General features: G+C 43.9%; 1 protein-coding gene across 4 annotated transcripts in view; it reads right to left on the bottom strand.

Annotated features, from left to right (window-relative positions):
• Nucleotides 1-25,524, bottom strand: part of pfkpa (phosphofructokinase, platelet a) — a 119,383-nt gene extending 93,859 nt beyond the window's left edge. Inside the window, exon 1 of one of the 4 annotated variants that reach the window (XM_059971919.1) lies at nucleotides 25,195-25,524. In XM_059971919.1, the coding sequence (XP_059827902.1) occupies nucleotides 25,195-25,309 (115 nt within the window). In that variant the 5' untranslated portion in view covers nucleotides 25,310-25,524. Of the gene's footprint in view, nucleotides 1-24,605; nucleotides 24,625-25,194 lie in introns of those variants that run through there. The other 3 variants (XM_059971917.1, XM_059971916.1, XM_059971918.1) reach the window with 3 other exon arrangements.
• Nucleotides 25,525-26,083: the final 559 nt, after the last annotated feature.

The raw sequence follows: 26,083 nt of genomic DNA, 5'->3' as shown, positions 1-26,083 counted from the left end.
AATACTTGGTTAACTGGAAGTATCTCTCCTTTGGTAGTGTAGGGGATCCATCACCCAAGCAGTGGCTATTGGCAACTAAACATTGCCTCAAAGACTAGACAGGGAAGTAAGCTTGTGCTTGAAGAGAAGGTGGATGCAGCATAACCTCCCTATAGTGAGGATACTCATAGACTGGATAGTGCTTAACATACTCTTTTGTGTTTGGGGCAATGAACCCAATAACATAACATGGCATGGCTGAGTAATCCTGCCTCTTTGCTGGTAAAAGAAAAAAAAATACTGAACAAGTTCTGCACACTACTTATACATAAGATACTCACAGGTATTTGTTTAGCCAATTTAATGTTCAGAGCAAGCTCACATGCCTATATCTTTATGTTATGGAAACATTTTGAAAAGTCAAACTTTAAAAGCTATGTCCAGTGAAATTAATCACAAACATGTTAATAGTTATATCTTTTTTAATATCATCTGAATACATTTTTATAAAAATATTCAAATTATGTACAATTTCATATGCAATCCAAATATATTAAGAATCAACTGATTAATGTCTAATATGGCTGGCATGCACAGTGAATTACTATTTGTATTCAGAACTGGCTTGCCCATAGAAAACAGAAGGCTGTGGTTGATGGACCTTACTCGGGTGGAGATTTGTGACTAGTGGAGTTCCACGGGGGTCTCTGCTATTAGCAGTATATGGAAAAAAAATGAGTGAGTTAGTAAGTTTGCAGATGACATCAACACCGGTGGCATTTTGGATAGAGAAGAAGATTGCAAAGGGTTGCAAGCAGGATGCAGATATGGGTGGAGAAATGTTGAAGGTGTTCGAATCTGGGCAAGTGTGAGACGTTACACTCTGGGGGGTCAAATCCAGTATCTGTGGTAGCTGAGCAGATCCTATTTACAAATTTCAAATAAACCTGAAATAAACAACAGTGCAGCACTCGACAGGCTATTCAAACTATGATCTTGTGCAATCTTGATGTCAAACTAAACCAAATATCCTCCTCCTGTGTAAAAGGTAACACAATTGAATCTTGAGACGATGTTCCTATCCAGTGGAAACAACTATTTTACCTCTATCTTATCAATCCCTTTCGTAATATTACATGCTTTACCTATCAGATCCCCTCTCATTCTTCTGAATTCCAGTGAGTGTAGTCCCAGTGACTCGATCTCCCTTAGGCCAACCCTCTCATCTCTGGAATTAACCTAGTGAACCTCCTCTAAAGCAGTGGGGTTAACAGGAAAAATTAATGGGGGAAATGGGATTGCGCCGTGTGCCAATCTGATGGGTCAAGTGGCCTCATCCTTTTGTCAAATGGAAATATGCGCACACTCTGAAATCAAATGTATCCACACATTCCAGTGAAGTCAATGCTTTACCTCCAAAGGCTGATTTATTCTTGTGCGTATGGGCTATGCCGCAACTTACGCCGTAACCCTGATTTTCACTTCTGCGTCGCTCTACGCCATAGCGAGCATGTGTTGATGTGCGCCAAAATGCTAGTTGGCAGTGGGGTTTCTATGCCACTGTGTTGAGTTTCTTCGTGAGAGATATGGACGAGGAATTGCATTTCAAACATTTTCGAATGTAGGCAGGCAGATTTGACAATTTGGTTCATCTATCTCACATCGATGTACACACAGCCTACAGACATGGTGGAGAAGAAGCAACCAGAAATGAGTAGGAGGAAATGTGATGCTACCAAGCGGGCCAATCACAGTTGTTGCGGTCTGCGTCGCCACAACGGGTGAGCAACTTTTCTAGAGAGGTGCACGTCACCTTACGGCATAGGATACGCGTTACTATGGCGTAGATGCAACGCACAAGTATAAATACGCTCAGAAACTGTTTGGAAAGCTGAGCCTACTGGGCCTGAACACCTCCCTCTGCAACTGGATTTTAGACTTCCTGACTGGGAGACCTCAGTCAGTCCGGAATGGAAGCAGCACCTCCAACACCATCACACTGAGCACAGGGGCCCCCCAGGGCTGTGTGCTCAGTCCACTGCTGTTCCCTCTGCTGACCCATAACTGTGCTGCAACACACAGCTCGAACCACATCATCAAGTTCACCGATGACACGACCGTGGTGGGTCTTGTCAGCAAGAATGATGAGTCAGCATACAGAGAGGAGGTGCAGCAGCTAATGGACTGGTGCAGAGCCAACAACCTGTCTCTGAATGTGAACAAAATAAAAGAGATGGTTCTTGGCTCAGGAGGGCACGGAGCCACCACTGAACATCCCACTGAACATCGACGGCTCCTCGGTAGAGATCCTTAAGAGCAGCAAATTTCTTGGGGTTCACCTGGCAGAGAATCTCACCTGGTCCCTCCACACCAGCTCCATAGCAAAGAAAGCTCAACAGCGTCTCTACTTTTTGCAAAGACTGAGGAAAGTCCATCTCCCACCCCCCATCCTCAACACATTCTACAGGGGTTGTACTGAGAGCATCCTGAGCAGCTGCATCACTGCCTGGTTCAGAAATTGCACCATCCCAGATCGCAAGACCCTGCAGTGGATAGTGAAGCCAGCTGAGAAGACCATTGGGGTCTCTCTTCCCGCCATTACAGACATTTACACTACACGCTGCATCCGCAAAGCAAACAGCATTATGAAGGACCCCATGCACCGCTCATACAATCTCTTCTCCCTCCTGCCATCTGGGAAAAAGGCTCCGAAGCATTCGGGATCTTACGACCAGACTATGTAACAGTTTCTCCCCCAAGCTATCAGACTCCTCAATACCCAGAGCCTGGACTGACACCAACTTATTGCCCTCTACTGCCTATTGTCTTGTTTATTATTTATTGTAATGCCTGCACTGTTTTGTGCACTTTATGCAGTCCTGGGTAGGTCTGTAGTCTAGTGTAGTTTTTTTCTGTGTTGTTTTTTTATGTAGTTCAGTCTAGTTTTTGTACTGTTTCATGTACACCATAGTCCTGAAGAAAGTTGTCTTGTTTTTATTGTGTACTGTACCAGCAGTTATGGTCAAAATGACAATAAAAAGTGACTTGACTTGACTTAACACTGAATTAAAAGCATGAAGCAGCACAACATGCGAAGCCGTGTCTGGAACAGCAGGTTACTGGCTCAGAAACGGCAATCAAGCAGTCTGTTACAATTACCTTGAACATCTCTGGCCATGTTCCCACCACATCTAGTGTTGTAGAATGTCATAGAATCAAACCACAGAACCAGTCCTCCACAGTGACTCCAACACTTAGCACGTCTGAGTCATACACACTGCACTGAGCAACAGGCTCTTTAGCAAAAAAAAGAGATTTTAGCTGCTGACATTACTGGCAAAGACCATTTATTATCGGTGGTTGCCTGGAGAAAATAATAACGGACCTTCTTAAACCGCCTATGGCAGGATTTTAAACACAGGTCACATCAGTATAAAAGTGTTCAGGGAACTGGAATTACATGCACAGCAGATAAAGATAACAGATTTCATCACCAAAAGGTGTAACAATAATTCATTAGTCATATTATTCAAAGTACCTTTTTTATATTTAATTTTTCAGAAGCAAATGCAAATCCTCCAACTTTATACTCAGCAAATAAGCTATCTAATAATACAACCACTAAACCATTCATACACAGCAAACACTATCCTTCTAGATCTGAGTTATTCATTGGAGATCTTGTTTGCAAACCACACTTACAGATTCATCCCACCTCCAAGAGAAACTAGTATTATTTATATCTGGTTTGGCTGAATAGATCTTACTTACTAGTTTCAAACTAACCTAGAGTAAAGAACAGTACCGCACTGGACAGGCCATGATCTTGTGCCAATCTGGATGTCAAATTATACTAAGTATCCTCCTCCTGTGTATAATCCATGCCCCTCCATATTGACCTGTCTATTGAAAAAGCTCTTAACCTCCACTAACCTGCCTGCTTCCACCACTGGGGTAACCTGTTTTAGGCACCTACCACTATGTGTGAAAAAAAAATACCCCTCATGTCACTTTTAAACTTCCCCCAATAACCTTATAAGCATGTCCTCTGGTGTTTGACATCCGATCACCCCTCCGTCTCCGACACTCTAAGAACAACCCAAGTTTGCCCAACCTTTCCTTATATCCAATACCCTCTAGTCCAAGGAGCTTCAGCACCCATTCCATAGTCTCCATATCCTTCTGGAATGGGACGCCTTACAGTTATAAAACTAATACAGTCCAGAGACAGACCTGTCACCCAAGTAACACCAATCCTATATTAATCTAATTTCATTCACCCCATATTCCTTTCAGATTCCAACAATCACCTATATATTAAGGGCCATTTACCTTGTGCGATTAGCTTACCGACCTGTTAAATATCTATAAATGGGAAGAAAACATTGTTTCCAATATAAACTCGTGCAATCCCAAGGAAGTGAAACTCTACAAGGGTGGTATAGGAGGTCAGGACTGAACCTAATCACTGCCCCGAATGTGCCAGAACATATGACTACTGAAGTAGCAACACAATCCACTGAAGTACTGACATCCAAAAATGATAACCAGTTTGAAGGGAAAAATCTCAGCTTTAATAGGCCATTCTGTCATTTCAATTCACTGCTGATTATGTGCTCAAAATTAAGTACGAGATTATAGAATTACACATTCCCAAGGCAACTGAAAAAGAGTGTGTTGGAATTTCTCTTAAAGTCCATCTCATCTTTCTACTTTTCTCCTTTGACCTTTAATTTAAGCATCTTTCTTTTACTTCAGGATTGCAGAAAGGACTACATAATCCTTTTCCGTGAAGGCACCATATAAGATCTGCCTGGAAAAATTCTACAGTCCCTCTGTGAAAGCACAAAGTCAACAGTGCATTCCATCTAAAACAAACTATGCAGGGTTGTAACTTGATTCAGTCCTTGGCAAGACAAAATCCAAAAGATGAATAGTGATAGCAGTAATTTCTAATGAGATCACCTCACACTTCATTGGCACAGAACAAACAAGGGCAAACCCTGCACATTTCTGAACCTGAATATTTTATTTAACCCTTTATTCCAACCAGGAGAGATCAAAATAATAAGACCATTTATTTTTCATATGGCTTAAGTAGAAGCAAACCAAATCAGAATCAGGTTTAATATCGCTGGCATACTGTATGTCATGAAATTTGTTATTTTTGTGGCAGCAGTACAATGCAATACATAATAATAGAGAAAAAATACTATGAATCACAGTGAATATATAAATTTATTTGTACAAAAATGTCTGAGCCTTCAGGCTTCTGTACCTCCTTCCTGATGCTAACAATGAGAAGAGGGCATGTCCGGGATGGTGGAGGTCCTTAATGATGGATGCCGATGTTTTGGCCCCACTCCTTGAAGATGTCCTGGATACCATAGAGACTAGTGCCTATTTTGGACCTGAATAATTTTACAACTCTCTGCAGCTTACTTCAATCCTGTCAGTAGGCAACCCCCCCCCCCCCCACCATACCAGATGATTCTGCAGCCAGTTACCAGTTACAGTGCTCTCCACAGTACATGTGTAGAAATTTGCTAGTATTTCAGGTGACATACCAAATCTCCTCAAACTCTGAATGAAAGATAGCCACTGCATTGTCTTCTTTATAGCTGCATCTATATGTCAAGTCAGGGTTAGGTACTCAGAGATACTGACACCCAGGAACTTAAAATTGCTCATTCTCTCCACTTCTGATTGAGGACTGGTCTGTTTTCTCTCATTTTACCCCTTCAGAAGTCCTCAATTCATTACTCTTATCACAATGAATCAGGAGAGCTGCAACGTTCATTTGATGGCTGTATTCTCTGATCACTCCCTCTCACCTTCCCCTCTCTGAGGCAGAACGCTCTGTAAGGGGCTCACCTTTGTCCCTGTGCTACACCAGTAGGATCCGTGCCCACCATCACGCTGAGCTCATCTCTGTGCCGACTTCTTTGACAAGGTCTACCGAGCCCACAGTGACGACTCCTTCTCACATCATCAACTTTCCTCCTCATCCTGAGACAGCCCACTCTGGTCTTCTGCCCGCTCTGGATCTTTGCATCGCTAACTGCCGACGAGAGGGATAAACCGTCTCGACTTCACCACTCCTCTCTCTAAATCCAATCTCACTCCTTCCAAATGCTCTGCTCTCCATTCTCTCTGCACTAATCCCAACATCACCATCAAACCTGCAGATAGTAGTCTGGCAGACTGACCTCTACCTTGCTGAGGCTAGACAGAGCTCTCAGACATCTACTCTTAATTACGCATTGAACAGGACCCCACAAAGGAGCACCAGGCCATTGTTTCCCTCACTATCACTAACATTATTAACTCCGGGGACCTCACATCCACTACCATCAACCTCATAGTTCCCTTACCACACAACTCCCGTTTCTACCTCCTATCTACCCAAGATCCATAAACCTACCTGTCCACAGGTAGACCCATTGTTTCTGCTTGTTCCTGCCCCACTGAGCTTATATCTACGTACCTTGACTCGGTCTTATCCACCCCCCCCCCCCCGCCAAGTCCAGTCTCTTCCTACCTACATCCGTGCCATCTCACATGCTCTTGATCTTTTCAACGACTTCAAATTGTCTATGGATGGCCAATCCCTGTACACCTCCAACCCCCATCAGGAAGGTCTCAAAGCTCTCCACTTCTTTCGGGACACCAGACCCAAACAGTACCCCTCCAGCACCACTCCCCTACATCTGGCAGAACTGGTCCTCACACTGAATAATTTCTCCTTTGTCTCCTCCCACTTTGCGGATGAAAGGTGTAGCTACATGCACTCACAAGGGTCCCAGCTGTGCCTGCCTTTTTGTCAGCTACGTTGAACAGTCTATGTTCCAAGCCTTACACTGGTATCTTTCCCCAACTTTTCCTACACTACATTGACAACTGCATTGGTGTTGCTTCCTATACCCTTGCTGAGCTCATCAACTTTACCTCTAACTTCCACCCTACTCACAAATTTACCTCTCCATTTTTGACACCTCCTTCCCCTTCTTTGATCTCTCTGCCTCTATCTCTGGAGACAGCTTATCTACTGATATCTTTTATAAATCACTGATTCTCATAGGTACCTCTTCACACCCTGTCACTTCTAAAAACACCATCCCCTTCTTTCAATTCCTCCATCTCTGCCACATCTGCTCTCAGGATGAAGCTTTTTATTCCAGAACTAATTAGGTGTCCTCCTTCAATGAAAGGGACATTCCTTCCTCTACTATCAACATTGCCCTCACGTGCATCACTTCCATTTTGCACACGTCTGTCCTCACTCCATCCATCCGCCACTCCACCAGCGATAAGGTTCCTCTTCACCTCACCTACCACCCCACCAGCCTCCACGTCCAGCATCAGTGTAAATTCTGCCATGCCATCTCCGTGGGAGCCCATCACCAAGCACATCTTTCCCTCCCTCCCATTTCCGCAGGGATTGCTCCCTACGCAACTCCCTTGTATATTCGTCCTTCCCCACTGATCTTCCTCTTTGTACTTATCCTTGTAAGAGGAACAAGTGCCACACTTGGCCCGGCAACTACTCCCTCACTACCATTCAGTGCCCCAAACAGTCCATACAGGTGAGGTGACACTTGTCCTCTGAGTCTATTGGGATCACCTGCAGTGTCCAGTACTCCTGATGCGGCCTCCTGTGTAATTGGAGAGACCTGAAGCAGGTTGGGACACCACTTCACTGAGCACCTATGCTCCATCTGGCAGAAAAAGTGGGATCTCCCGGTGACCACCTACTTACATTCTACTTCCCATTCCCATTCCGACATGCCAGTCCGTGGCCTCCTCAATTGCCACAATGAAGCCACACTCAGGTTGGTACCTTATATTCGTCTGGGTAGCTTCCAACCTGCTGGCGAGAATACCAGTTTCTTGAACTTCTGATAAATGTCCCACCTCCACCATTCGCCAATCCCATTTCCCTCCCCTCACCTACCCTAAAACTCTCTCTGGTGTTATTTCCCTTTCCCATCGCTTTCTATCCTCTAACGGATCTCTCCTTCTCCAGCCCTTTATCTCTTTTACCAATCGACTTCCCAGCTTTTTACTTCACCCCTCCCACTCTCCTGGTTTCACCCATCACATACTACCTTCCTCCCCTCACCCCCACCACCTGCTTCCTCTGACTTCTCATCTGTTCTTCCCAGTCCTGATGAAGGGTCTTAGACCACAAGACATAGGAGCAGAATTAGCCATTTGGCCCATTGAGTCTGCTCCACCATTCAATCATGTCTGATCCTTTATCTCCCTCCTCAGCCCCGATCTCCGGCCTTCTCCCCGTATCCTTTGATGCTGTGCCCAATCAAGAACCTATCAAGCTCTGCCTTAAATGCACCCAATAACTTGGTCTCCACAGGTACCTTTGGTAATAAATTCCATAATTCACCTCCCACAGGCTAAAGTAATTTCTTCGCTTCATTTCCACATCTACCATGTCTAGGCCTTTCAACATTCATAAGATTTCAATGAGATCCCCCTCATCCTTCTAAATTTCAGTGAGTACAGACCCAGACCTATCAAATGTTCCTCATACGATAACACTCTCATTCCCAGAATCATCCTTGTAAACCTCCTCTGGACCCTCTCCAATGCCAGCATATCTTTTCTTAGAGGAGCAAGCCAAAACTTCACAGTACTCAAGGTGAGGCCTCACCACTGCCTTATAAAGCATCAGCATCACAACCCTACTCTTGTATTCTCGAGCTCTTGAAATGAATGCTAACATGGCATTTGCCTTCCTCACCACTAACTCAACCTGCAAGTTAACTCCCAAGTCCCCCTGCATCTCAGATTTTTGGAGTTTCTCACCTTTTAGAAAATAGTCTGCACAGTTATTTCTACCACCAAAGTGCATGAACATGCATTTTCCAATACTGTATTTCATTTGCCACTTTCTTGTCCATTCTCCTAATTTAAATCCTTCTGCACCCTACCTGTTTCCTCAACACTACCTGCCCCTGCAACAATCTTCACAGTATCTGCAAACTTGGCAACACAGCCACTGAATCCCCTTTATCTATCCTACTTATATACTCCTCAAAAAATTCCAACAGGGCCATCAAGCATGGAGCAAAGTCAGTGAACAGTAATGAGATTACAACCAGGCCTGGAAGTTCTTCAGCAACACACTAAAAGCTAGGGGAACTTAGCAGGTCATGCAGCACCTATGGAGAGAAGTCGAGAGTTGACGTTTCAAGTTGAGACCATCACCTATAAATCGTTTGGTTTTCAAACCTGTAGTCTCTTCTGCCTCTAGAAATTCTACAGCTCTTAAAGTTTGATAGAGCAGAGGTGTCGATAAGCATTGTCCTACATCCTCACACCCCATCATTACTCATACAAAAATGAGACCAAAGGCAAAAAAAGAAAAAAAATATTTGCCTTGTATGTGAAGTCATGTACAATTGCTGGGGGAGGATTAGGTATTATGGTGACCAAGTGGCACAGCTAGTAGAGCCACTCCCTTGCAGTACCAAAGGACCAGGTTTAATCCTGGACTCAGATGCTGAGTGTGTTCAAAAGCGATACATAGGAGTCCAAAATGTATGTCTAACTTCAGATTTGCTTTAAGCAAGCATGCGGTCACATGATCACGTATTTATACATACAACCTGTAATAATTATTTAAATGAAGAATGCTTAATCAAAAATAGATACATATCCACAAGATTACAAATATTGAAATATTAAATACACAACACTCCTCACTGCTTAGCTATAAACCTTAACTCAATACAGAATGCATTTTACTATATACACAGTATACTATATAACACTACTACAATATACAGACAGATAGAACATAGTAAACTTTAAATTGTCCCACTCAGGCTCTGGAACAGGTGATCCACCCAGACCAAACTTGTGCTGTACCGGTCAGGAAGATCTGACAGCCTCGCGCTGCTGAGGGACACCATCGCCTACGTGCTGGACGGGGGGGGAGGGGGAAGAGGTGGACGCCTGCCTGGTCAGCTTGGACCAGGAGAAAGCCTTCGACAGGATATCGCACACGTACATGGCAGATGTACTCCCCAAAATGGGATTTGGGGAGGGAATCTGGAATTGGATCAGCCTGCTCTGCACGGACATCTGTAGCGCAGTCCAGGTTAACGGGTGGGAAACAGACAGCTTCCCCATCAGGTCTGCCCTCTCTCCCGTCTTGTTCGCATGCTGCATAGAACCCTTTGCTGAAGCCATCAGGAGGGATGGGGGCATAAGAGGGGTGACGCTGCCAGGTAGTGGAGGGACCCAAGTCAAGACCTCCCTGTACATGGACGATGTCACCGTCTTCTGCTCCGATCCGAGGTCAGTTCGCAGGCTGATCAGCATCTGCAAACAGTTCGAGCAGGCGTCGGGGGCCAGGGTCAACCGCACGAAGAGCGAAGCCATGCTCTTCGGCAACTGGCCCAACTGATCCAGCGTCCCCTTCAACATCAGGTCTGATTGTGTGAAGGTGTTGGGGATCTGGTTCTGAGGGGCCGAGGCGTGCAATAAGAACTGGCAGGAGTTGACTGCCAAGGTGAAACAGAAACAGGGATTGTAGGGAGGAGGCTCCCTTTCGGTAACGGGCAAGAACCTGGTCATCAGGTGTGAGGTGCTCTCAAGACTGCTGTACTTGGCGCAGACGTGGCCAGTCCCCCGCTCCTTCAGCTCAGAAATCACTTGAGCCATCTTCAGATTCGTCTGGGGATCCAAGATGGAGCGGGTCAGACAGACCACCATGCACAAGTCCCTGGACAATGGGGTCAAAAACATTCCCAATGTCGCCCTCACCCTGATGGCCAGCTTTGTGTGTGGATTCCAGGTATGTGGGCACCAAGTACCACTATGTGCCCAGATTTTACCTGTCGCCCTGGCTACAAAGAATGGGTCTGGCCCCACTACTGTGCAACGCCCCAGTCAGCTGGTCATTGCCACCACACCTGTGCACCATAGAAAAGTTCTTCCAGGTCAACACCTTTGACCACAGGGCCATCAGGCAGTGGTCAGCACATAAGGTCCTGCAGGCACTGCAGGAGAAGGATGTCATGGATACAGTGGGATGGTTCCCTGTGCAGACAGTCCAGTTCATCTGGCAAAATGCGTCATCGTCAGACCTGACCAACAGGCACCAAAACCTCACCTGGCTGGCGGTGAGAGGGGCCCTCCCAGTCCAATCCCTCCTGTACGCCCAGAATGTCGTCTCCACACCCCTCTGCCCACAGGAGGACTGCAGTGAGGAGGAGTCAGTGACCCACCTCTTTTCACACTGTGGGTTCGCGGAGAAGGTCTGGAGGAGGATGGAAGGGACAGTGTTGAGATCCACCCCCAGCAGCTGCGTAACAGAGGACTCTCTGATTTACGGGCTGTTCCCGGGGACGCACACGGAGACCAACGTCCAGTGCTGCTGGCAGATCATCAACTCGGTGAAAGACGCTCTTTGGTCGGCCCGAAACTTGGTGGTCTACCAGCACACGGAGATGTGCACCGAGTTTCAGTGCGTCCCTCAGCACATACTCCTGCAGCTGAGAATGTGCCAGTCGGCAGCATTCCCCCAACGGCCAGGTTCATTTCCCAATACCAAATCAAATACAGACTCTCCTCTTGTAGGCTTATCTACATATTGTATCAAGAAACCTTCCTTAACACACATAACAAACTCCACCCCATCTAAACCCCTTGCTCTAGGGAGATGCCAATCAACATTTGGGAAATTAACATCTCCCACCACAACAACCCTGTTATTATTATACCTTTCCAGGATTTGTCTCCCTATCTTCTCCTTGATGCCTATTGGGTGGTCTATAAAAAAAGACCCAGTAGAGTTACTGACCCCTTCCTGTTTCTAACTTCCACCCAGAGACTCAGTAGACAATCCCTCCATTACTTCCTCCTTTTCTACAGCCATGACATTATCTCTGATCAGCAGTGCCATGCCCCCACTTCTTTTGCCTCCCTTGCTGTCCTTTCTGAAACATCTAAAGCTTGGCACACTAAGTAACCATTCCTGCCCCTGCATCATTCAAGTCTCTATAATGGCCACATTGTATCTCTAAGTAATCATCCATGCTCTAAGCTCAGCCGCTTTGTTCACAATGCTTCTTGCATTAAAATAGACATATCTCAAACCATCAGTCTAAGCGCATCCCTCCTCTATTACTTGCCTATCTTCCCACTCAGTGTCTCCAAGCTGTCTCTATTTTTGAGCAAACAGCCCCTTCCTCCGTCTCTTCAGTTCAGTTCCCACCTCCAGCAATTCTAGTTCCTTCTCTCTTTCACACCTTTCTCTTTCTCATTCTTTCTCTCCATCTCTTTCCTCATTTTCTTCTAGTTTGTGCAACTTGATATCTGGAAAGTTCTCTGAATAATCCTTCTTTTGCTCGCTTTACTATCTGATCTCTCTTCTTGGTTTCCTCATCCGCAATATCATCTGACAAATCCTGTTTTCCTATCTCTAATGACCCCTTCCTTTTTGGCCTTCCTTTGATCCAGATGGGCTTTGGTCTTTGCATCTACTTTTATAAGCAAATTTTTGTCTCCCACTTGAAGTTCTTGCAATATCCTTAATACACACAGGATTAGATTTTTATTCTTTATATATACAAAAGACAAATGCTTGTGTCGTTCCTGAAGCTCCTTGAACTCTCTTCCAGGTTAAAACCAAGCCACATTTTGCAAGTAAATGCCTGACTAACATATCAGAAGCTTTCTCAGATACGTTGCCAACAATAACTGTTGTAGTTGGACCAGTGTTTTCATCATTTTCATGCTTCTTCTAAACACCAGAGGCACAGTGGCTGGCACCAACACTTGTTTGCCCTCTGATGGGCAACTGTTCATGGTGCTTGGCATGGACACAGTTGTGGCATCATCCAGTACCTTTGTTAATTCGCTTTCAGTCGATTTCATTGAAGAGGATGTGGTAGCCAGACCGCCAATCTGGCTGTAGTTGTCTCAGCCAATCACTTCACACAATGCTCATAGTCCTTCATTTACAACATACAAGTTCAATATGGATGCTGGTTTTCGCTTTTCACTGTCATGAATGTCATTCCCAAAGGAGTTATAATTTCTTCAGTACAACATCTGAGTTGAATATCTGTAGGCATCAGTTTAGTATCTTTAAAATGCTGTTGAAACTCTTTTTGTGGAATGACTGAAACAGCTGCGCCAGTATCCAATTCCATTTTAATTCATCTGCTGTTCACCTCTGCTGTAAGCCATATTGTTTGTCTATTGTTAGCTTTCACATTGTAAATCTCAAGGGTATCCAGTCCTGCGTCACTCTCATCATTATCAGATTTTTCATCAACAGCATGCAGATTAGTGCTCGTTTTAAAACTACAACTTGACTTTTTATCTTTTCCTCTTCCCCCTGCAGTCCATTTATTTTTGCCTACCCAACATGCTCTTTGCATGTGCCCTACTTTCTTGCATTTTCTGCAAGAATCACTTATAAATTGGCCCAATGGTAACAATTGAGCATTCAACACCATAGTTCTATCCAGGCTTGACAAGAAGCTCAGAGACCTCAGCCTTGACCCTGCCTTGTGCAGCTGGATCCTGGACTTCCTGTCAGATCGCCAGCAGGTGGTAAGAGTGGGCTCCCTCACCTCCACCCCTCTGACTCTCAATACAGCAGACCCTCAGGGCTGTGTACTGAGTCCTCTCCTTTACTCCCTGTATACCCATGACTGTGTTGCCACCCACAGCTCCAATCTGCTAATTAAATTTGCCGATGACACTACATTGATTGGCCTTATCTCAAACAGTAACGAAGTGTCCTGCAGGGAAGAAATCATCTCTCTGTCAAGAAAACAACCTCTCCCTCAATGTCTCAAAACCAAAGGAGCTGGTTGTGGAAAACAGGAGGAATGGAGACGAGCTAACCCCTATTGACATCAATGGATCTGGGATTGAAAGGGTAAATACCTTTAAGTTCCTTGGCATCCACATCACCGGGGACCTCACGTGGTCTGTACACACCAGCTGTGTAATGAAAAAGGCACAACAGTGCCTCTTTCACCTCAGATGGTTAAGGAAGTTTGGTATGCCCCCCAAATCCTAAAAACTTTCTACAGGGGCACAAATGAGAGCATCCTGACCGGCTGCATCACTGCCTGTCACATCCCAAAAACATATGGGTTGGTAGGTTAGTATGCCATTATAGAATGCCCATACTGTGAGAGGTAGAATCTGGGAGGAGTCGATGAGAAAATTAGAAGAAAACAAAAGAGTGCAGGATGAATGTAAACAGGTAACTGATGGTAGGCACACAGTCAGTGTGATGAATGGCCATTTTTGTGTTAAGTCTCTAAGTCATCTTGAATCTTGGGAGAAAACATGTGGTATTCACACTGCAAAGATGAAGGAAGGTTGAGTGGAAGAACAAGAACAGTGTCAAGAGAGAGAGAGGGAGTGTCATGCATTTCATGGTTAGGAAAAAACATTCAAAACAAAGTAACACACAAAATAAGACCACAAGACTAGAAGCCATAAGAGACGAATTAGGCCATGTGGCCCTGCACTGCCATTCTATCATGGCCAATCCTTTTCTTCCCTCCTCTGTCCCACTCCTCGACCTTCTCTCTGTGACCTTTGATGCCATGGCCAATCAAAAACCTATCAAGCTCTGCCTTAAAGACACTCAACGGGCTTTGTCCACATGCACTCAAAGCAGCAGTCCAGCTTCAACTTAAAATTGTTGTTCACGTACAGTCCTCTGAGCTACTGCATCAGCAAACAGTTCACATCTCATGCTTAAAATTCCAGAGCAGGACCTGAAACCAAAAGCTCCTGCATAGGAGGCAGAGAGCCACATTTAACGAGCACTGGCCAATTTAGCCAACATCAGCCAAGTCCCAAAAGTGATCAGAGAGGACTGTATTTTCCCTAGTGATCACAGAAACATCACTTTACAAAGTACAAAAAAATTGCCAGGGACAAGAAGTGTTTTTCCACAAGAAATTAATTCTGCCAATGATTCCTTTTAAATTTTACTGTTAATTTTTCCTGGCCTTTGCTCTTTCTAGCTTCCAAAATACAACACTTTTCATTGCATTTTGAACTCAGACAAATTCTAAGAATTCAAAGGAATATTCCTTCCCTGTATTGCCACAAAATTTAAAAAATTGTCCATGAAAGATAATAATGATTGGGAAGAGAAGTATAGGGATACATTCTTTACAGCTAAACATGTCATCTGAACTTCAGTATATAACGTTTCAGGCCACACTTGGGAGTATTGTCAATAGTTGTGAGCCCCATATCTCAGAAAGGACATGTTGTCATTGGAGGGAGTCCAGAGGAGGTTCACGAGGATGATTCCACGAATGAAGGGGTTAATACATGAGGAGTGTTTGGCAGCTTTGGGCCTGTACTCACAAGAACTTAGAAAAATGTATGGGGTTCTCATTGAAACGACTAGATAGGGTGGATGTGGAGAGAATGTTTCCTATGGTGGGGGTATCCAGAACTGGAAGGCACAGCCTGAAAATTGAGGGGCGACCCTTAGAACAGAGGTAAGGAGGATTTTTTTTAGCCAGAGGATAGTAAATCTGTGAAATGCTCTGCGGCTGAGGCCAAATGCATGCATAAATTTAAGGCGGAAGTTGATCGTTTCCTGATTGGTCAGGGCATCAAAGGATTATGGTAAGAAGGCAGGTGTATGGAGTTGAGTGGGATCCGGGAATCAGTCATGATGGAATGTTGGAGCGACTCAATGAGCTGAATGGCCTAATTCTGCTTCTATGTTTATGCGGCACTCGGAAGCGAACAATAATACCTGAAGTTGAGTGAGAGTACTCAATACTGCATTATGGGAAAATTGCCTCGATACCACAATAAATTAACTTCATTAACACATGTGCCACAGACTAGCACATTTTAAATACCCTAGTCACTAATTTCTGTGGTTAGCCAGCTCTTACTGCAATACTTAAGGTTTTAATTAGTTCACAAATATCTGCAAATGCAGATGATACTAAGGTAGGTGGCACTGTGGATAATGAAGTAGGTTTTCAAAGCCTGCAGAGAGATTTAGGCCAGTTAGAAGATGGCAGATGGAGTTTTATGTTGGTAAGTGTGAGGTGCTACATTTTGGTAGGAATAATCCAACTAGGACATGCATGGTAAATGGTAGGGCAATGAAGAATGCAGTAGAACAGGGTGATCTAGGAATAATGGTGCATAGTTCCTTGAAGGTGGAATCTCATGTGAATAGGGGGGTGAAGAAAGCTTTTGGTATGCTGGCCTTTATAAATCAGAGCATTGAGTATAGGAGTTGGGATGTAATGTTAAAATTGCACAAGGCATTGGTAAGGCCGAATCTGGAGTATTGTGTACATTTCTGGTCACCGAATTATAGGAAAGATGTCAACAAAATAGAGAGAGTACAGAGAAGATTTAATAGAATGTTATCTGGGTTTCAGCACCTAAGTTACAGAGAAAGGTTGAACAAGTTAGGTCTTTATTCTCTGGAACGTAGAAGGTTGAGGGGGGACTTGATAGAGTTATTTAAAATTATGAGGGGGATAGATCAAGTTGACATGGATAGGCTTTTTCCATTGAGAGTAGGGGAGATTCAAACAAGAGGACATGAGTTGAGAGTTAGGGGGCAAAAGTTTAGGGGTAACACAAGGGGGAATTTCTTTACTCAGAGAGTGGTAGCTGTGTGGAACGAGCTTCCAGTAGAAGTGGTAAAGGCAGGTTCGATATTGTCATTTAAAGTAAGATTGGATAGGTATATGGACAGGAATGGAATGGAGGGTTATGGGCTGAGTGCAGGCCAGTGGGACTAGGTGAGAGTAAGCGTTCGGCACGGAATAGAAGGGCCGAGATGGCCTGTTTCCGCGCTGTAATTGTTATATGGTTATATGGTGTATGAGAGGTGAAAATTCTGGGAGGTAGGATATAACACAATGAGTGATAGGAGTATTGAGGAACAGAGGGACCTTAACATGAAACTGCAAAGATCTCTGAACATGGCAGCACGGATAGATGAGGTGATAAAGAGGGTCTTCATTAACCAGGCCACAAGTAAATAGAAGCTGTAAAACTTTGGAGAAGCTGCATCTGGAACATTGCATACAGTTTTGGTCACGGCAGAAAGTAAAAGTCGCAATTGCTCTGGAGAGAGCACAAAGGAAGTTAACCAAGATTATTTGCTGTGATGAAATGTCTTAGAATAGATTGGGTAATGTTTCTTTTCCTAGGCCAAGGAAGGACCTGATAAATGTATACATAATTGTAGATGGGTAGGTTGGACGTAAGGTAATAAACTTTTCCTCCAGCACAGAAGTCAGACAGCAAAAAGTATGAGGTTTAATGGGGTTACAAGGAATTTTATTCAAATCCAGATGTGGCTGGAATTTGGACCACGGTTCCCAAGAGGATGATGGAGAAGAGACTCCCAGAACACTTAAGTTTCAAGACATTGAGGTTGAGTAGGACTATAACCAGAGGTCATGGGTTAAAGGGTGAAAGGTGAAAAGTTTAAGGGGAACATGAGGGAAATCTTTCCCACTCAGAAGGTTGTGAGATGTGGACCAAGCTGCCAGTGCAGGTGGTTCTTGCGAGTTCTATTCCAATGTTTAAGGTAAGTTTGGATAGGTACATGGATGGTAGCGGTATGGAAGGCTATGGTCCCAGTGCAAGTCAGTGGGAATAGGCAACTTAAATGCTTTATGGACTAGAGGGGCCAAAAGGCCTTTTTCAGTGCTATACTTCTCTTTGACTAGGGCACACATTTCAATTCCCAAGGCATAATAGGTATGGCCCAAGTGCTATCAAATGAATCAATTTTTGATGGCTGGTATATTCTGGCAGGTCACAAGGACTTATGGCTACACTGTTTAACTCTGTAACTCTATAAAATAACTGCCATATCCTTTGGTTTTGATCTCTAATATATTTTTTATTTTTATTGCTGAACATCTAAAGTGACATTTTAAATATGACAATATGCAAATTATATTTCCAACTGCATCATTAACATTATCATAAACTAATCTGTACCCAATAATATCTGTGAAATTTATAAGCAGAAGTCAATAACCACAATTACTGAAAGGGTCATTTTTGAGAATGAATGTGTTGACAAGAATGTAAACAGCACAGGTGTCAGTTCAGTGATCAGACCTGCCCAATGTTATGCCACACCACAGATCTGATGATGAGAGTGTTATCCATGTCGCCAGAAGAATTTCCCGAGTGGAAAAGGAACAGCAATAAACTCATATGGGTGCTGTGGTCAATAAGGTCAAAAGCCTCAAGATCCTTGGAATGAGCATCACCAATAGGCTGATCTGGTCCAACTACATAGATATCATGGCTGAAGAAACTGGCATGTCCCCACTGACCTTGCAAATTTTTATTGATGCACCAAAGAGAGCATCCAATCTTGCTGCATAATAACTACTCTCTCCAAGACTGCAGAGACTTGTGGACACAACTCAACACATCATAGAAACTAGTCTCCCCTCCATGGACACCAGCTACACTTCTTGCTGCTTCGGTAAAGCAGCCAAAATAATTAAAGACTCCTCCCACCCAGGACATCCTCCCTTCTCCTCCTCTTAATGGGCAGAAGCTATAGAACTCTGGAAGCACGTACCACCAGGCTTTATCCTGCTGTTAAAAATACCACTGAACAATTCCCTAATATAATAAGATGGGCTCTCAACCCTCTAACTCATCGTGGCCTTGCACCTTATTATCTACCTGAACTGAGCTTTCCCTGTAAATCTAATATTTAATTCTGCATTCTGTTCTTGTTTTACCCTATGCTACCTCAATGCATTGTTATAACAAATACATCTGTATGAACACATGCAAAACAGGTCCCTCAGTACACGTGACAATGATTAACCAATTTACCAATTTCAGTTATTTTGATGAAAAGTTTAATTTCTTTTATATGGTAGTGACAAAATGAATCAACTATCAGTGTCCAGCATCAAACAGTTATGGTGCAGGAGAATCAACATCATGTGCCGTGTGCTACGACATGAGCAATTATAGTCTTTATCACCATGATTGTTTTAGGCAAATTTTTCTACAGAAGCGGTCTGCTATTGCCTTCTTCTAGGCAGTGTCTTTACAAGATGGGTGATCCCGGCCATTATCAATACTCTTCAGCTTGGTGTCCTGAGTTGCATGGTCAGAACTTGTGATATGCACCAGTTGCTCATACGACCATCCACCACCTGCTCCCATGGCTTCTCGTGAGGCCTATCTGGGTGGGGGGGGGGGGGGGGGGGGGGAAGAAATGAGCAGGTTCTATGCCTTGCCCAAGGTGACCTGCAGGCTAGCAGAGGGAAGGAGCGCCTTACACCTCCTTTGGTGGAGACTTATCTCCAGCCCATCACCCAGCAGCAATTTAGGTTTTATTGCTGGACAATTTTATGCAAAGGGTAAAAATCAGCTGTAATTGTAAACCAAGGTGGAAGTGTAAGTAGGTAATATTTTGTTCCAGGTCATATATCCATTTGTGTGGGCAGATACAGTGGCATCAATGGCGTGACAGAGGCTTCCATTGGCATGCTACACATGTGATTGATTGACAGCTGTAATTTTCATTTGGAAATCAGGGAGTTAATTCTCTGATTAATTCTTTAATCAGAGAATTAAAAACATTTGAGTTTTTAATTATCTTTTGTTTTCAAACAATTTCTATTAGATTCTTTATTTGAATACCTTTATTAATGTGGCCCTATCATAAATATTTATAAGCAGTTTGAGAACTTTAGCTACTGGCAGACTGTCAGGGCAGTCCATACTGGCCCACACACAGGTGGATGTGAGATCAGTCATATGGTGCTGTAAACCTTGCTTAGACACATGATATTAACACTGTCATTTGGCCTCAGCAACTGTGATTCCTCCTTAAACCCATTTGTACCTTTGGGACAGTCCTGCTGAAGGGGCTCGGCCCGAAGCATCGTCTGTACACCTGGATGTTTGACAAAAATGACAATATCATCTGGCATCATCAGTTAGGGCCTTTGATGTTAATGATGTTAAAAAAAAACTTTTGGCTCTTGATCTGCCTCATGATGCAACATCCATTACAACTTTCTCAACAATTGGGCACCAATTAAAATACCCCTGGTCCAGTTGTTAATAAATGTATGGCTCCAGCCAAAGGACAACCAGGGGCCACATTCTTCCATTAACTGGAATTCCTGCCTTACTATATTTAGTTTCGATAGTAAAAATATTCTCCGAAGTAGAGAAGGAAAAAAAGACTGCAGGGACTTTGGCCTTAGGGATTGTTGAGAGTAATAAGAGAATAACCAGTTTATCAATTATATGCATATTTCTGGCAAAAAAAATTAACAAAGAGAATGGAAAAAGAATTAGAAAGAAAAAGCACAAGTTCGTCAAGAGTAGAAATTGTGTGGCAGAGCTTCAGAAAGTGCCACTGGTAAATTATAAGACCGTAAGACATGGGAGCAGAATTAGGCCATTTGGCCCATCAAGTCTGCCCTGCCGTTCAATCCTGGCTGATTCTTTTCTCCTCTCCTCAGCCCCACTCTCCAGCCTTCCTTCCATAACCTTTGATGCCATGTCCAATCAAGAACCAATCAATCTCTGCCTTGTACACCCAACAACCTGGTCTCCACTGCGAAAGAAATTCCCCCGCATTTCTGTTTTAAATGGACGCCCCTCTATCCTGAGTTTGTGCCCTCTTGTCATAGACTCCCCCACCATGGGAAACATCCTTTCCACAACTACTATGTCCAGGCCTTTCAACATTCAGGTTTCTGAGAGATCCACCCTCATCCTTCTAAATTCTAATGAGTACAGACCCAGAGCCATCAAATGCTCCTCATATGATCCCACTTTCATTTCCAGAATCATCCTTGTGAATCTCCTCTGAACCTTTTCCAATGCCAGCATATCTCTTCTTAGATGAGAAGCCCAAAACTGTTCACAATACTCAAGGTGAGGTCTCACTACAACTCCTGTTATCCCCATTTCGATCTACAAACCAACTACCTAAATTAAGAATCAAATGCTTATATAAAATATTGTTGCTAATGTAAGGAACAGACACTTGACTTGCACAACAGTTTGTTAACATAAGAGTGCAATTCATTAGAATGCTTCTGAGTACTGAATGGAATGAGACCCAATCAGGATAGATCGGAGCATGTTGTGAATTGATTGAAAACTGTTTATATGTTAGTGGGAAGACAGATACCTTGAGTGTAGGTTATGTATCAGAAAAACTTTATTCAAATTCAAAAATGTCTACTGTAATCATAAATCAAGGTATGCATGTTGGTAGCTGAAAGTTGAAAGAATGGGCTTGATTAGATGTCAAACACGAATGTATGCAGCAGATTGTGACACCAGATATCAGAATTTGTAGTCTCCTTCATACCACACGCTCAATTTCATATCACGACTCTCATCTTGACGCACATCCACCCCTCAGACACCAACTCAACAATAGCTATCTCCCGCAGTAAAAAGATATTAACAGTGGTTTTTCAAACGAAAAAAAAAAGCTAAGGACTGCTTGCCCCTTTGTTGTCACAGCATGTGAAAAATTAATTTACAATATTTCCTGGGCATTGCTGTACTTAACCAGGTTACCATTATTAAAGTACAATTTCATACAATTAGCATTTAACTACACTTCTAGTTCTGACTTAACTGTCAATCTTAACTGTACAATGATGACCTGCTATATTCAAAAATATGAATTCTGGCAATGTTCTGAGGCACTTGAGCAGCTAATTCAGTTCAGCTGTTTTTTGCTCCAACAGTGGGATAGTGAAGTACTATACTTAAGGGTATGGTAACATTGTGGCTAAGACACAGACCAAATAACTCAGATGCGTAGACAACCGAACCAAAAACATGATTTCAAATTCTCAAATAATTGGAGAAATTTACAGTAGATTCAAGTAATTTATGATTCTTCAAATGTAGCATCAGCAAATGGTCATCACTAAACCACACAAAACATCAGATTACAGCAGAGAAATAGGTCCATTAGCCCACAATGACAGCATTGACCGTGATGTCAATAAATGACATCTCACCTGACTGAAAATTATCCTTATCTACCTGTTCATTGACTGTCTAAACACCTCTTAAATTATCCTTATCTACCTGTTCATTGACTGTCGAAACTACCAATGTTGCCATCATAACCACCAGTTCCTTGGCAGCACATTCCAGACACCAACACTGTGTAAAAGAGACTTTCAATTCTCCTTTAACCTTCAGCCCCCATCACCACACGAACATGTACACTATAAACTATCCTATGTCCTCTAGTAGTTGACATTTCCATGTTGGGGTAAGAAAGATTCTGACTACCCTACCATAATTTAATGAACTTCAACCAGGTTGCCCATTAGCTTCTAACACTCCAGTTAGAAACATCATAATTTGTCCAAATCTTCTTATAACTACTGTACTCCAAATCAGGCTACATCCTGGTGAACCTACACCCTCTCTGAAGCCTCCACATCCTTCATAGCATGTGATGATCAAAACTACTACACACATTACTTCAAATGCGGCCTAGCCAAATCACACAAGGGATTCTGTGAATGCTGGGAATCCAGAATATCACACAAAATGCTGGAGGAACTCAGCAAGTCAAACAGCATCAATGGAGTAGAATAAACAGAGGTTTCAGGTTGAGATCCTTCAGCAGGACTGGAAAGGAAGGAGGACAAGGCCTGAATAAGAAGGTTGGGGGAGGGGAAGGAGTACAGGCTGGAAGGTGATAGGTGAATCCAGGTTCAGGGGAAGGTAGGTTGTTGGGGGAGGAGAAGCAACAGGTGGAAAAGGTAAAGGGCTGAGAAAGAGGGAATCTGACTGGAGTGGAAAATGGACCATGGGACAAAGCAATAGAGGAAAGGCATCAGAGGGAGCTGATAGGCAAGTGGGGAGAAGTGGTAATGGGGAATGGGAAAAGAGGGATGGGGGGGGAGGGAGAACATTTTGTGTGTGTTACTTTGACCTAGCAAATGTTTCATATAAATGTAACATAACTTCCCAACATTAAATTACCTGATGAAAGGAGGCAAAGTTACCACGTGCATGCTTTTTCCAACCTATCCGCTTGTGCTGCCCCTTTCAGGAAGCTCTGGACTTCACCCCAAAATCCCCATGTACATCACTGCCAAGGGTCCTGCCATTTACTGTATACATCCTGCAATTCATCTTCCAAAATGCCTCACCTCACACTTGTCTGGATTAAACTCATCTGTTATTTCCCATACAAATGTCCTACTAATCTACCATATATCCTGCTGTATCCTTTGACAAACTTCATTATCCACAACTCCAACAGTCTGTAAATTTACCAATCAGAGCACCTACATTTTAGCTCATATCATTTATATGCACTGCAAACAAAAGGGGTCCTTGAAAAGCTCCTCGATGACCTCCAGTCAGAAGAAAATGCCGTTCCCTCTTTACCCTTTATCTTCCAAGCCCATCATGGATCTAATTTACCATCTGACCAGGGATTCCACATGACTATCTTCTAAACCAGCTTACCAATAGGGACATTGCCAGACATGAATATATGTAGCCAGCATCCATTGCCCACCCCTCAATGATCTTCAGCACTTCCCTGAAACCGCAATCAAATATGAGAGAACCTTCTTGCACAAAGGCATGCTGACTATCTTGAATATTTCCATGTTTACCAAACGCAAGTAAATCCTGTCCTTAAGACTCTTCTCCAATAAACTCCCTCCCACTGTCTGCGGCTGGCCAGTTCAATTTCCTGGTTTGTTCCTGTTGCTTTTCTGAAACACAAGAACTTTACCCGCATAGACCTCCATGTGACTCCAGGCAAACCCTTGTGGTTGACTCTTCACTGCCCTCCAAAATGACCCTGCAAACCATATAGCCTACAGGACTCTGGGATGGGCAGTAAATGGGTTGATGCCTCACGGTCCCTGTGACCCTGGTTAAAACCTGACGGCTGACGGCTTTCACGTTCCTAGTGATCGGTTTGCTCCCGTACGCTAAAAATATTATTGAAAGACTGGTTGATGAATGGATCCCTGAAAATTACTTAGACACCAGTAAGTAATGAGAAGACCCGAGGGTGTCGAGGGTAATGTGAAGAGGACAGGTTATAGAGAAAAATAATACCAGGTGGGGTACAGATTTTGCGGTTAATCAGCAGATTTGATGGACTGAAATGATTTCATTGTATGCCGCACAGAAACACCATCCGCAGTAAGCTTTATATCACCGACTGTTTCTTACTTAAATAATGCTCGCATGACTCCGGGAATGTATTCTTTGATTAAACAGGACACATTCCTCGCGGAGGGGGAAAAAAGAGGTCCTTTCAAATCGAAAAGGAAAAAGTTCCAGCGTTTTCAGAGGAATTTCAAGGTCACTTCTTTGCATTACCCACGGGCCAAATTAGAAGGGTCCAGTAGAACAAGGAATAAGTGAGTCACGGGGAAGTGGGGAGAATCAGCAGTTACACTGCAGAACGGCGGAAGGAAATAATTTTTTAAAAATTAAAATCTGCCCGGATAGAGACAGGAGCAAACACGATTATCCTCATCACATCCTCTCCCCCCCCCCCCCACACACACACCTTCAACCACCTGGGGGGGGGGGGGGGGAGTTACCTATGCAATTTACAGACGTGCGTGGCGGACCGACGTTCCCCTATACCGCTTCCCCGCCCTAGAATCTGACGCAGAAGCTGCCATCCGCAAGGGCATGGGGTTGGTTCAGTCACGTACACCCGTTCTTCCGTGTTAGCATCCTAATCGCAAACCAGGTCTGCGCAACGTCCAGTCGAGCCCACAACTCAACAAACATATATATATATATAAACGATACCCCCATGCATCAACTATCATATAATCCGTCCCCACAGAAATACGCGGCGTGGATGTATCACACGAGCACAGGGGTACCTGGGTGCCTATTATTTTCTTAAAATATATATTAAAAGTTTATTTTTGTTTTAATTATACCAGAAAATGGAGCGGTTTTCATGCGATTATTAGCAATGCGTTGGACGATGAGGTGAACTGAAAACAACGCAATGCAGTAAGCAGCGTGCGAGATGAGGAAACGCACTGCTTACCATGCTGCCCCAGCTGGGGCGGTTATATTTTAATACAAGTATCTCCAACCGCAACTCCAATTCTGCCTCATTCTTCTTCAGTTTAGAAATTCACAGCTCCTCTTAGGCATTATCTGTCCTACCTTGCGCATCTCCGCCGCTGGTCAGGACGCCGATGGCTTTGCCGTTCCCCGAGAAATGAATGGGCAAGTTTTTCTGGCCACTCTGCGACATTTCTTGTCGGCAGGAAGAATCCATTGGTGCTTCGTTGCTTTTTTACAGTTAACAAAACTAAAAGAGAAAGAAACTTTAACCGTGAGCCCTTTTCGGATGATGAGAGGGGAGGAATGGAGGTGCGATGTGCACGGTCTGTCCTGCACTCAGTACTGAGCCGGTCGTGCTTGAGTCAAAGCCGGGATCCCACGCTTCCCCTCACTACCGCCGCTACCCCCCACCCCTCAACCCGACCTCACATCCACCCCATTATGCCGTCAAGTGCGCTTGAGAGAGTGACAGCTGCGCTGGCCTATTGCTGCCGCCGGTTTCACAGTCTTCACCAACCAGACAGAGAGGGGAGCAACGGGGCGGGCTGAGAGAGGTATGCCCAAGTTAGGTTGCGCCCATGGGCTGAGCCTTCTCTCCGCCCCATTTTCATCCCCGGTCGCGGGAGGTTCTGCTCCTGTCGCGGTCCAAGGAGGGATGAGACACGCCGCTGAGCGACGAGGGCGAGTCGAGCGCAGGATAGTCACTTTCTTTACCTCCAGAGCTTGTTGAAGGGAATTATTATCATAATTAAAACATTGCATTCAACTTTCAATTGTCACTTTCTCCCGTGCCGGCTTTTGGCATATCGAGCTCCCAACAGGAAGTTGTTGAAATTAAATTGCCTAGAAGTATATACATATTCAAGAACCGGTAGTAGTACTACATTTTAAGTGAAAACCCCGGGTTATGTTCGAAGTCTTTGGTTTTGTTTGGGAACGGTCTAGACATAAACATAACCTGGCATTTAGTTCCACTTCCTCTGCCAGA

Source organism: Hypanus sabinus, chromosome 6, assembly GCF_030144855.1.
Source record: "Hypanus sabinus isolate sHypSab1 chromosome 6, sHypSab1.hap1, whole genome shotgun sequence".
Classification (NCBI taxonomy): Eukaryota; Metazoa; Chordata; class Chondrichthyes; order Myliobatiformes; family Dasyatidae; genus Hypanus; species Hypanus sabinus.
Note: the sequence above shows the minus strand (reverse complement) of the source record. Positions and strands in the feature narration are given on the sequence as shown.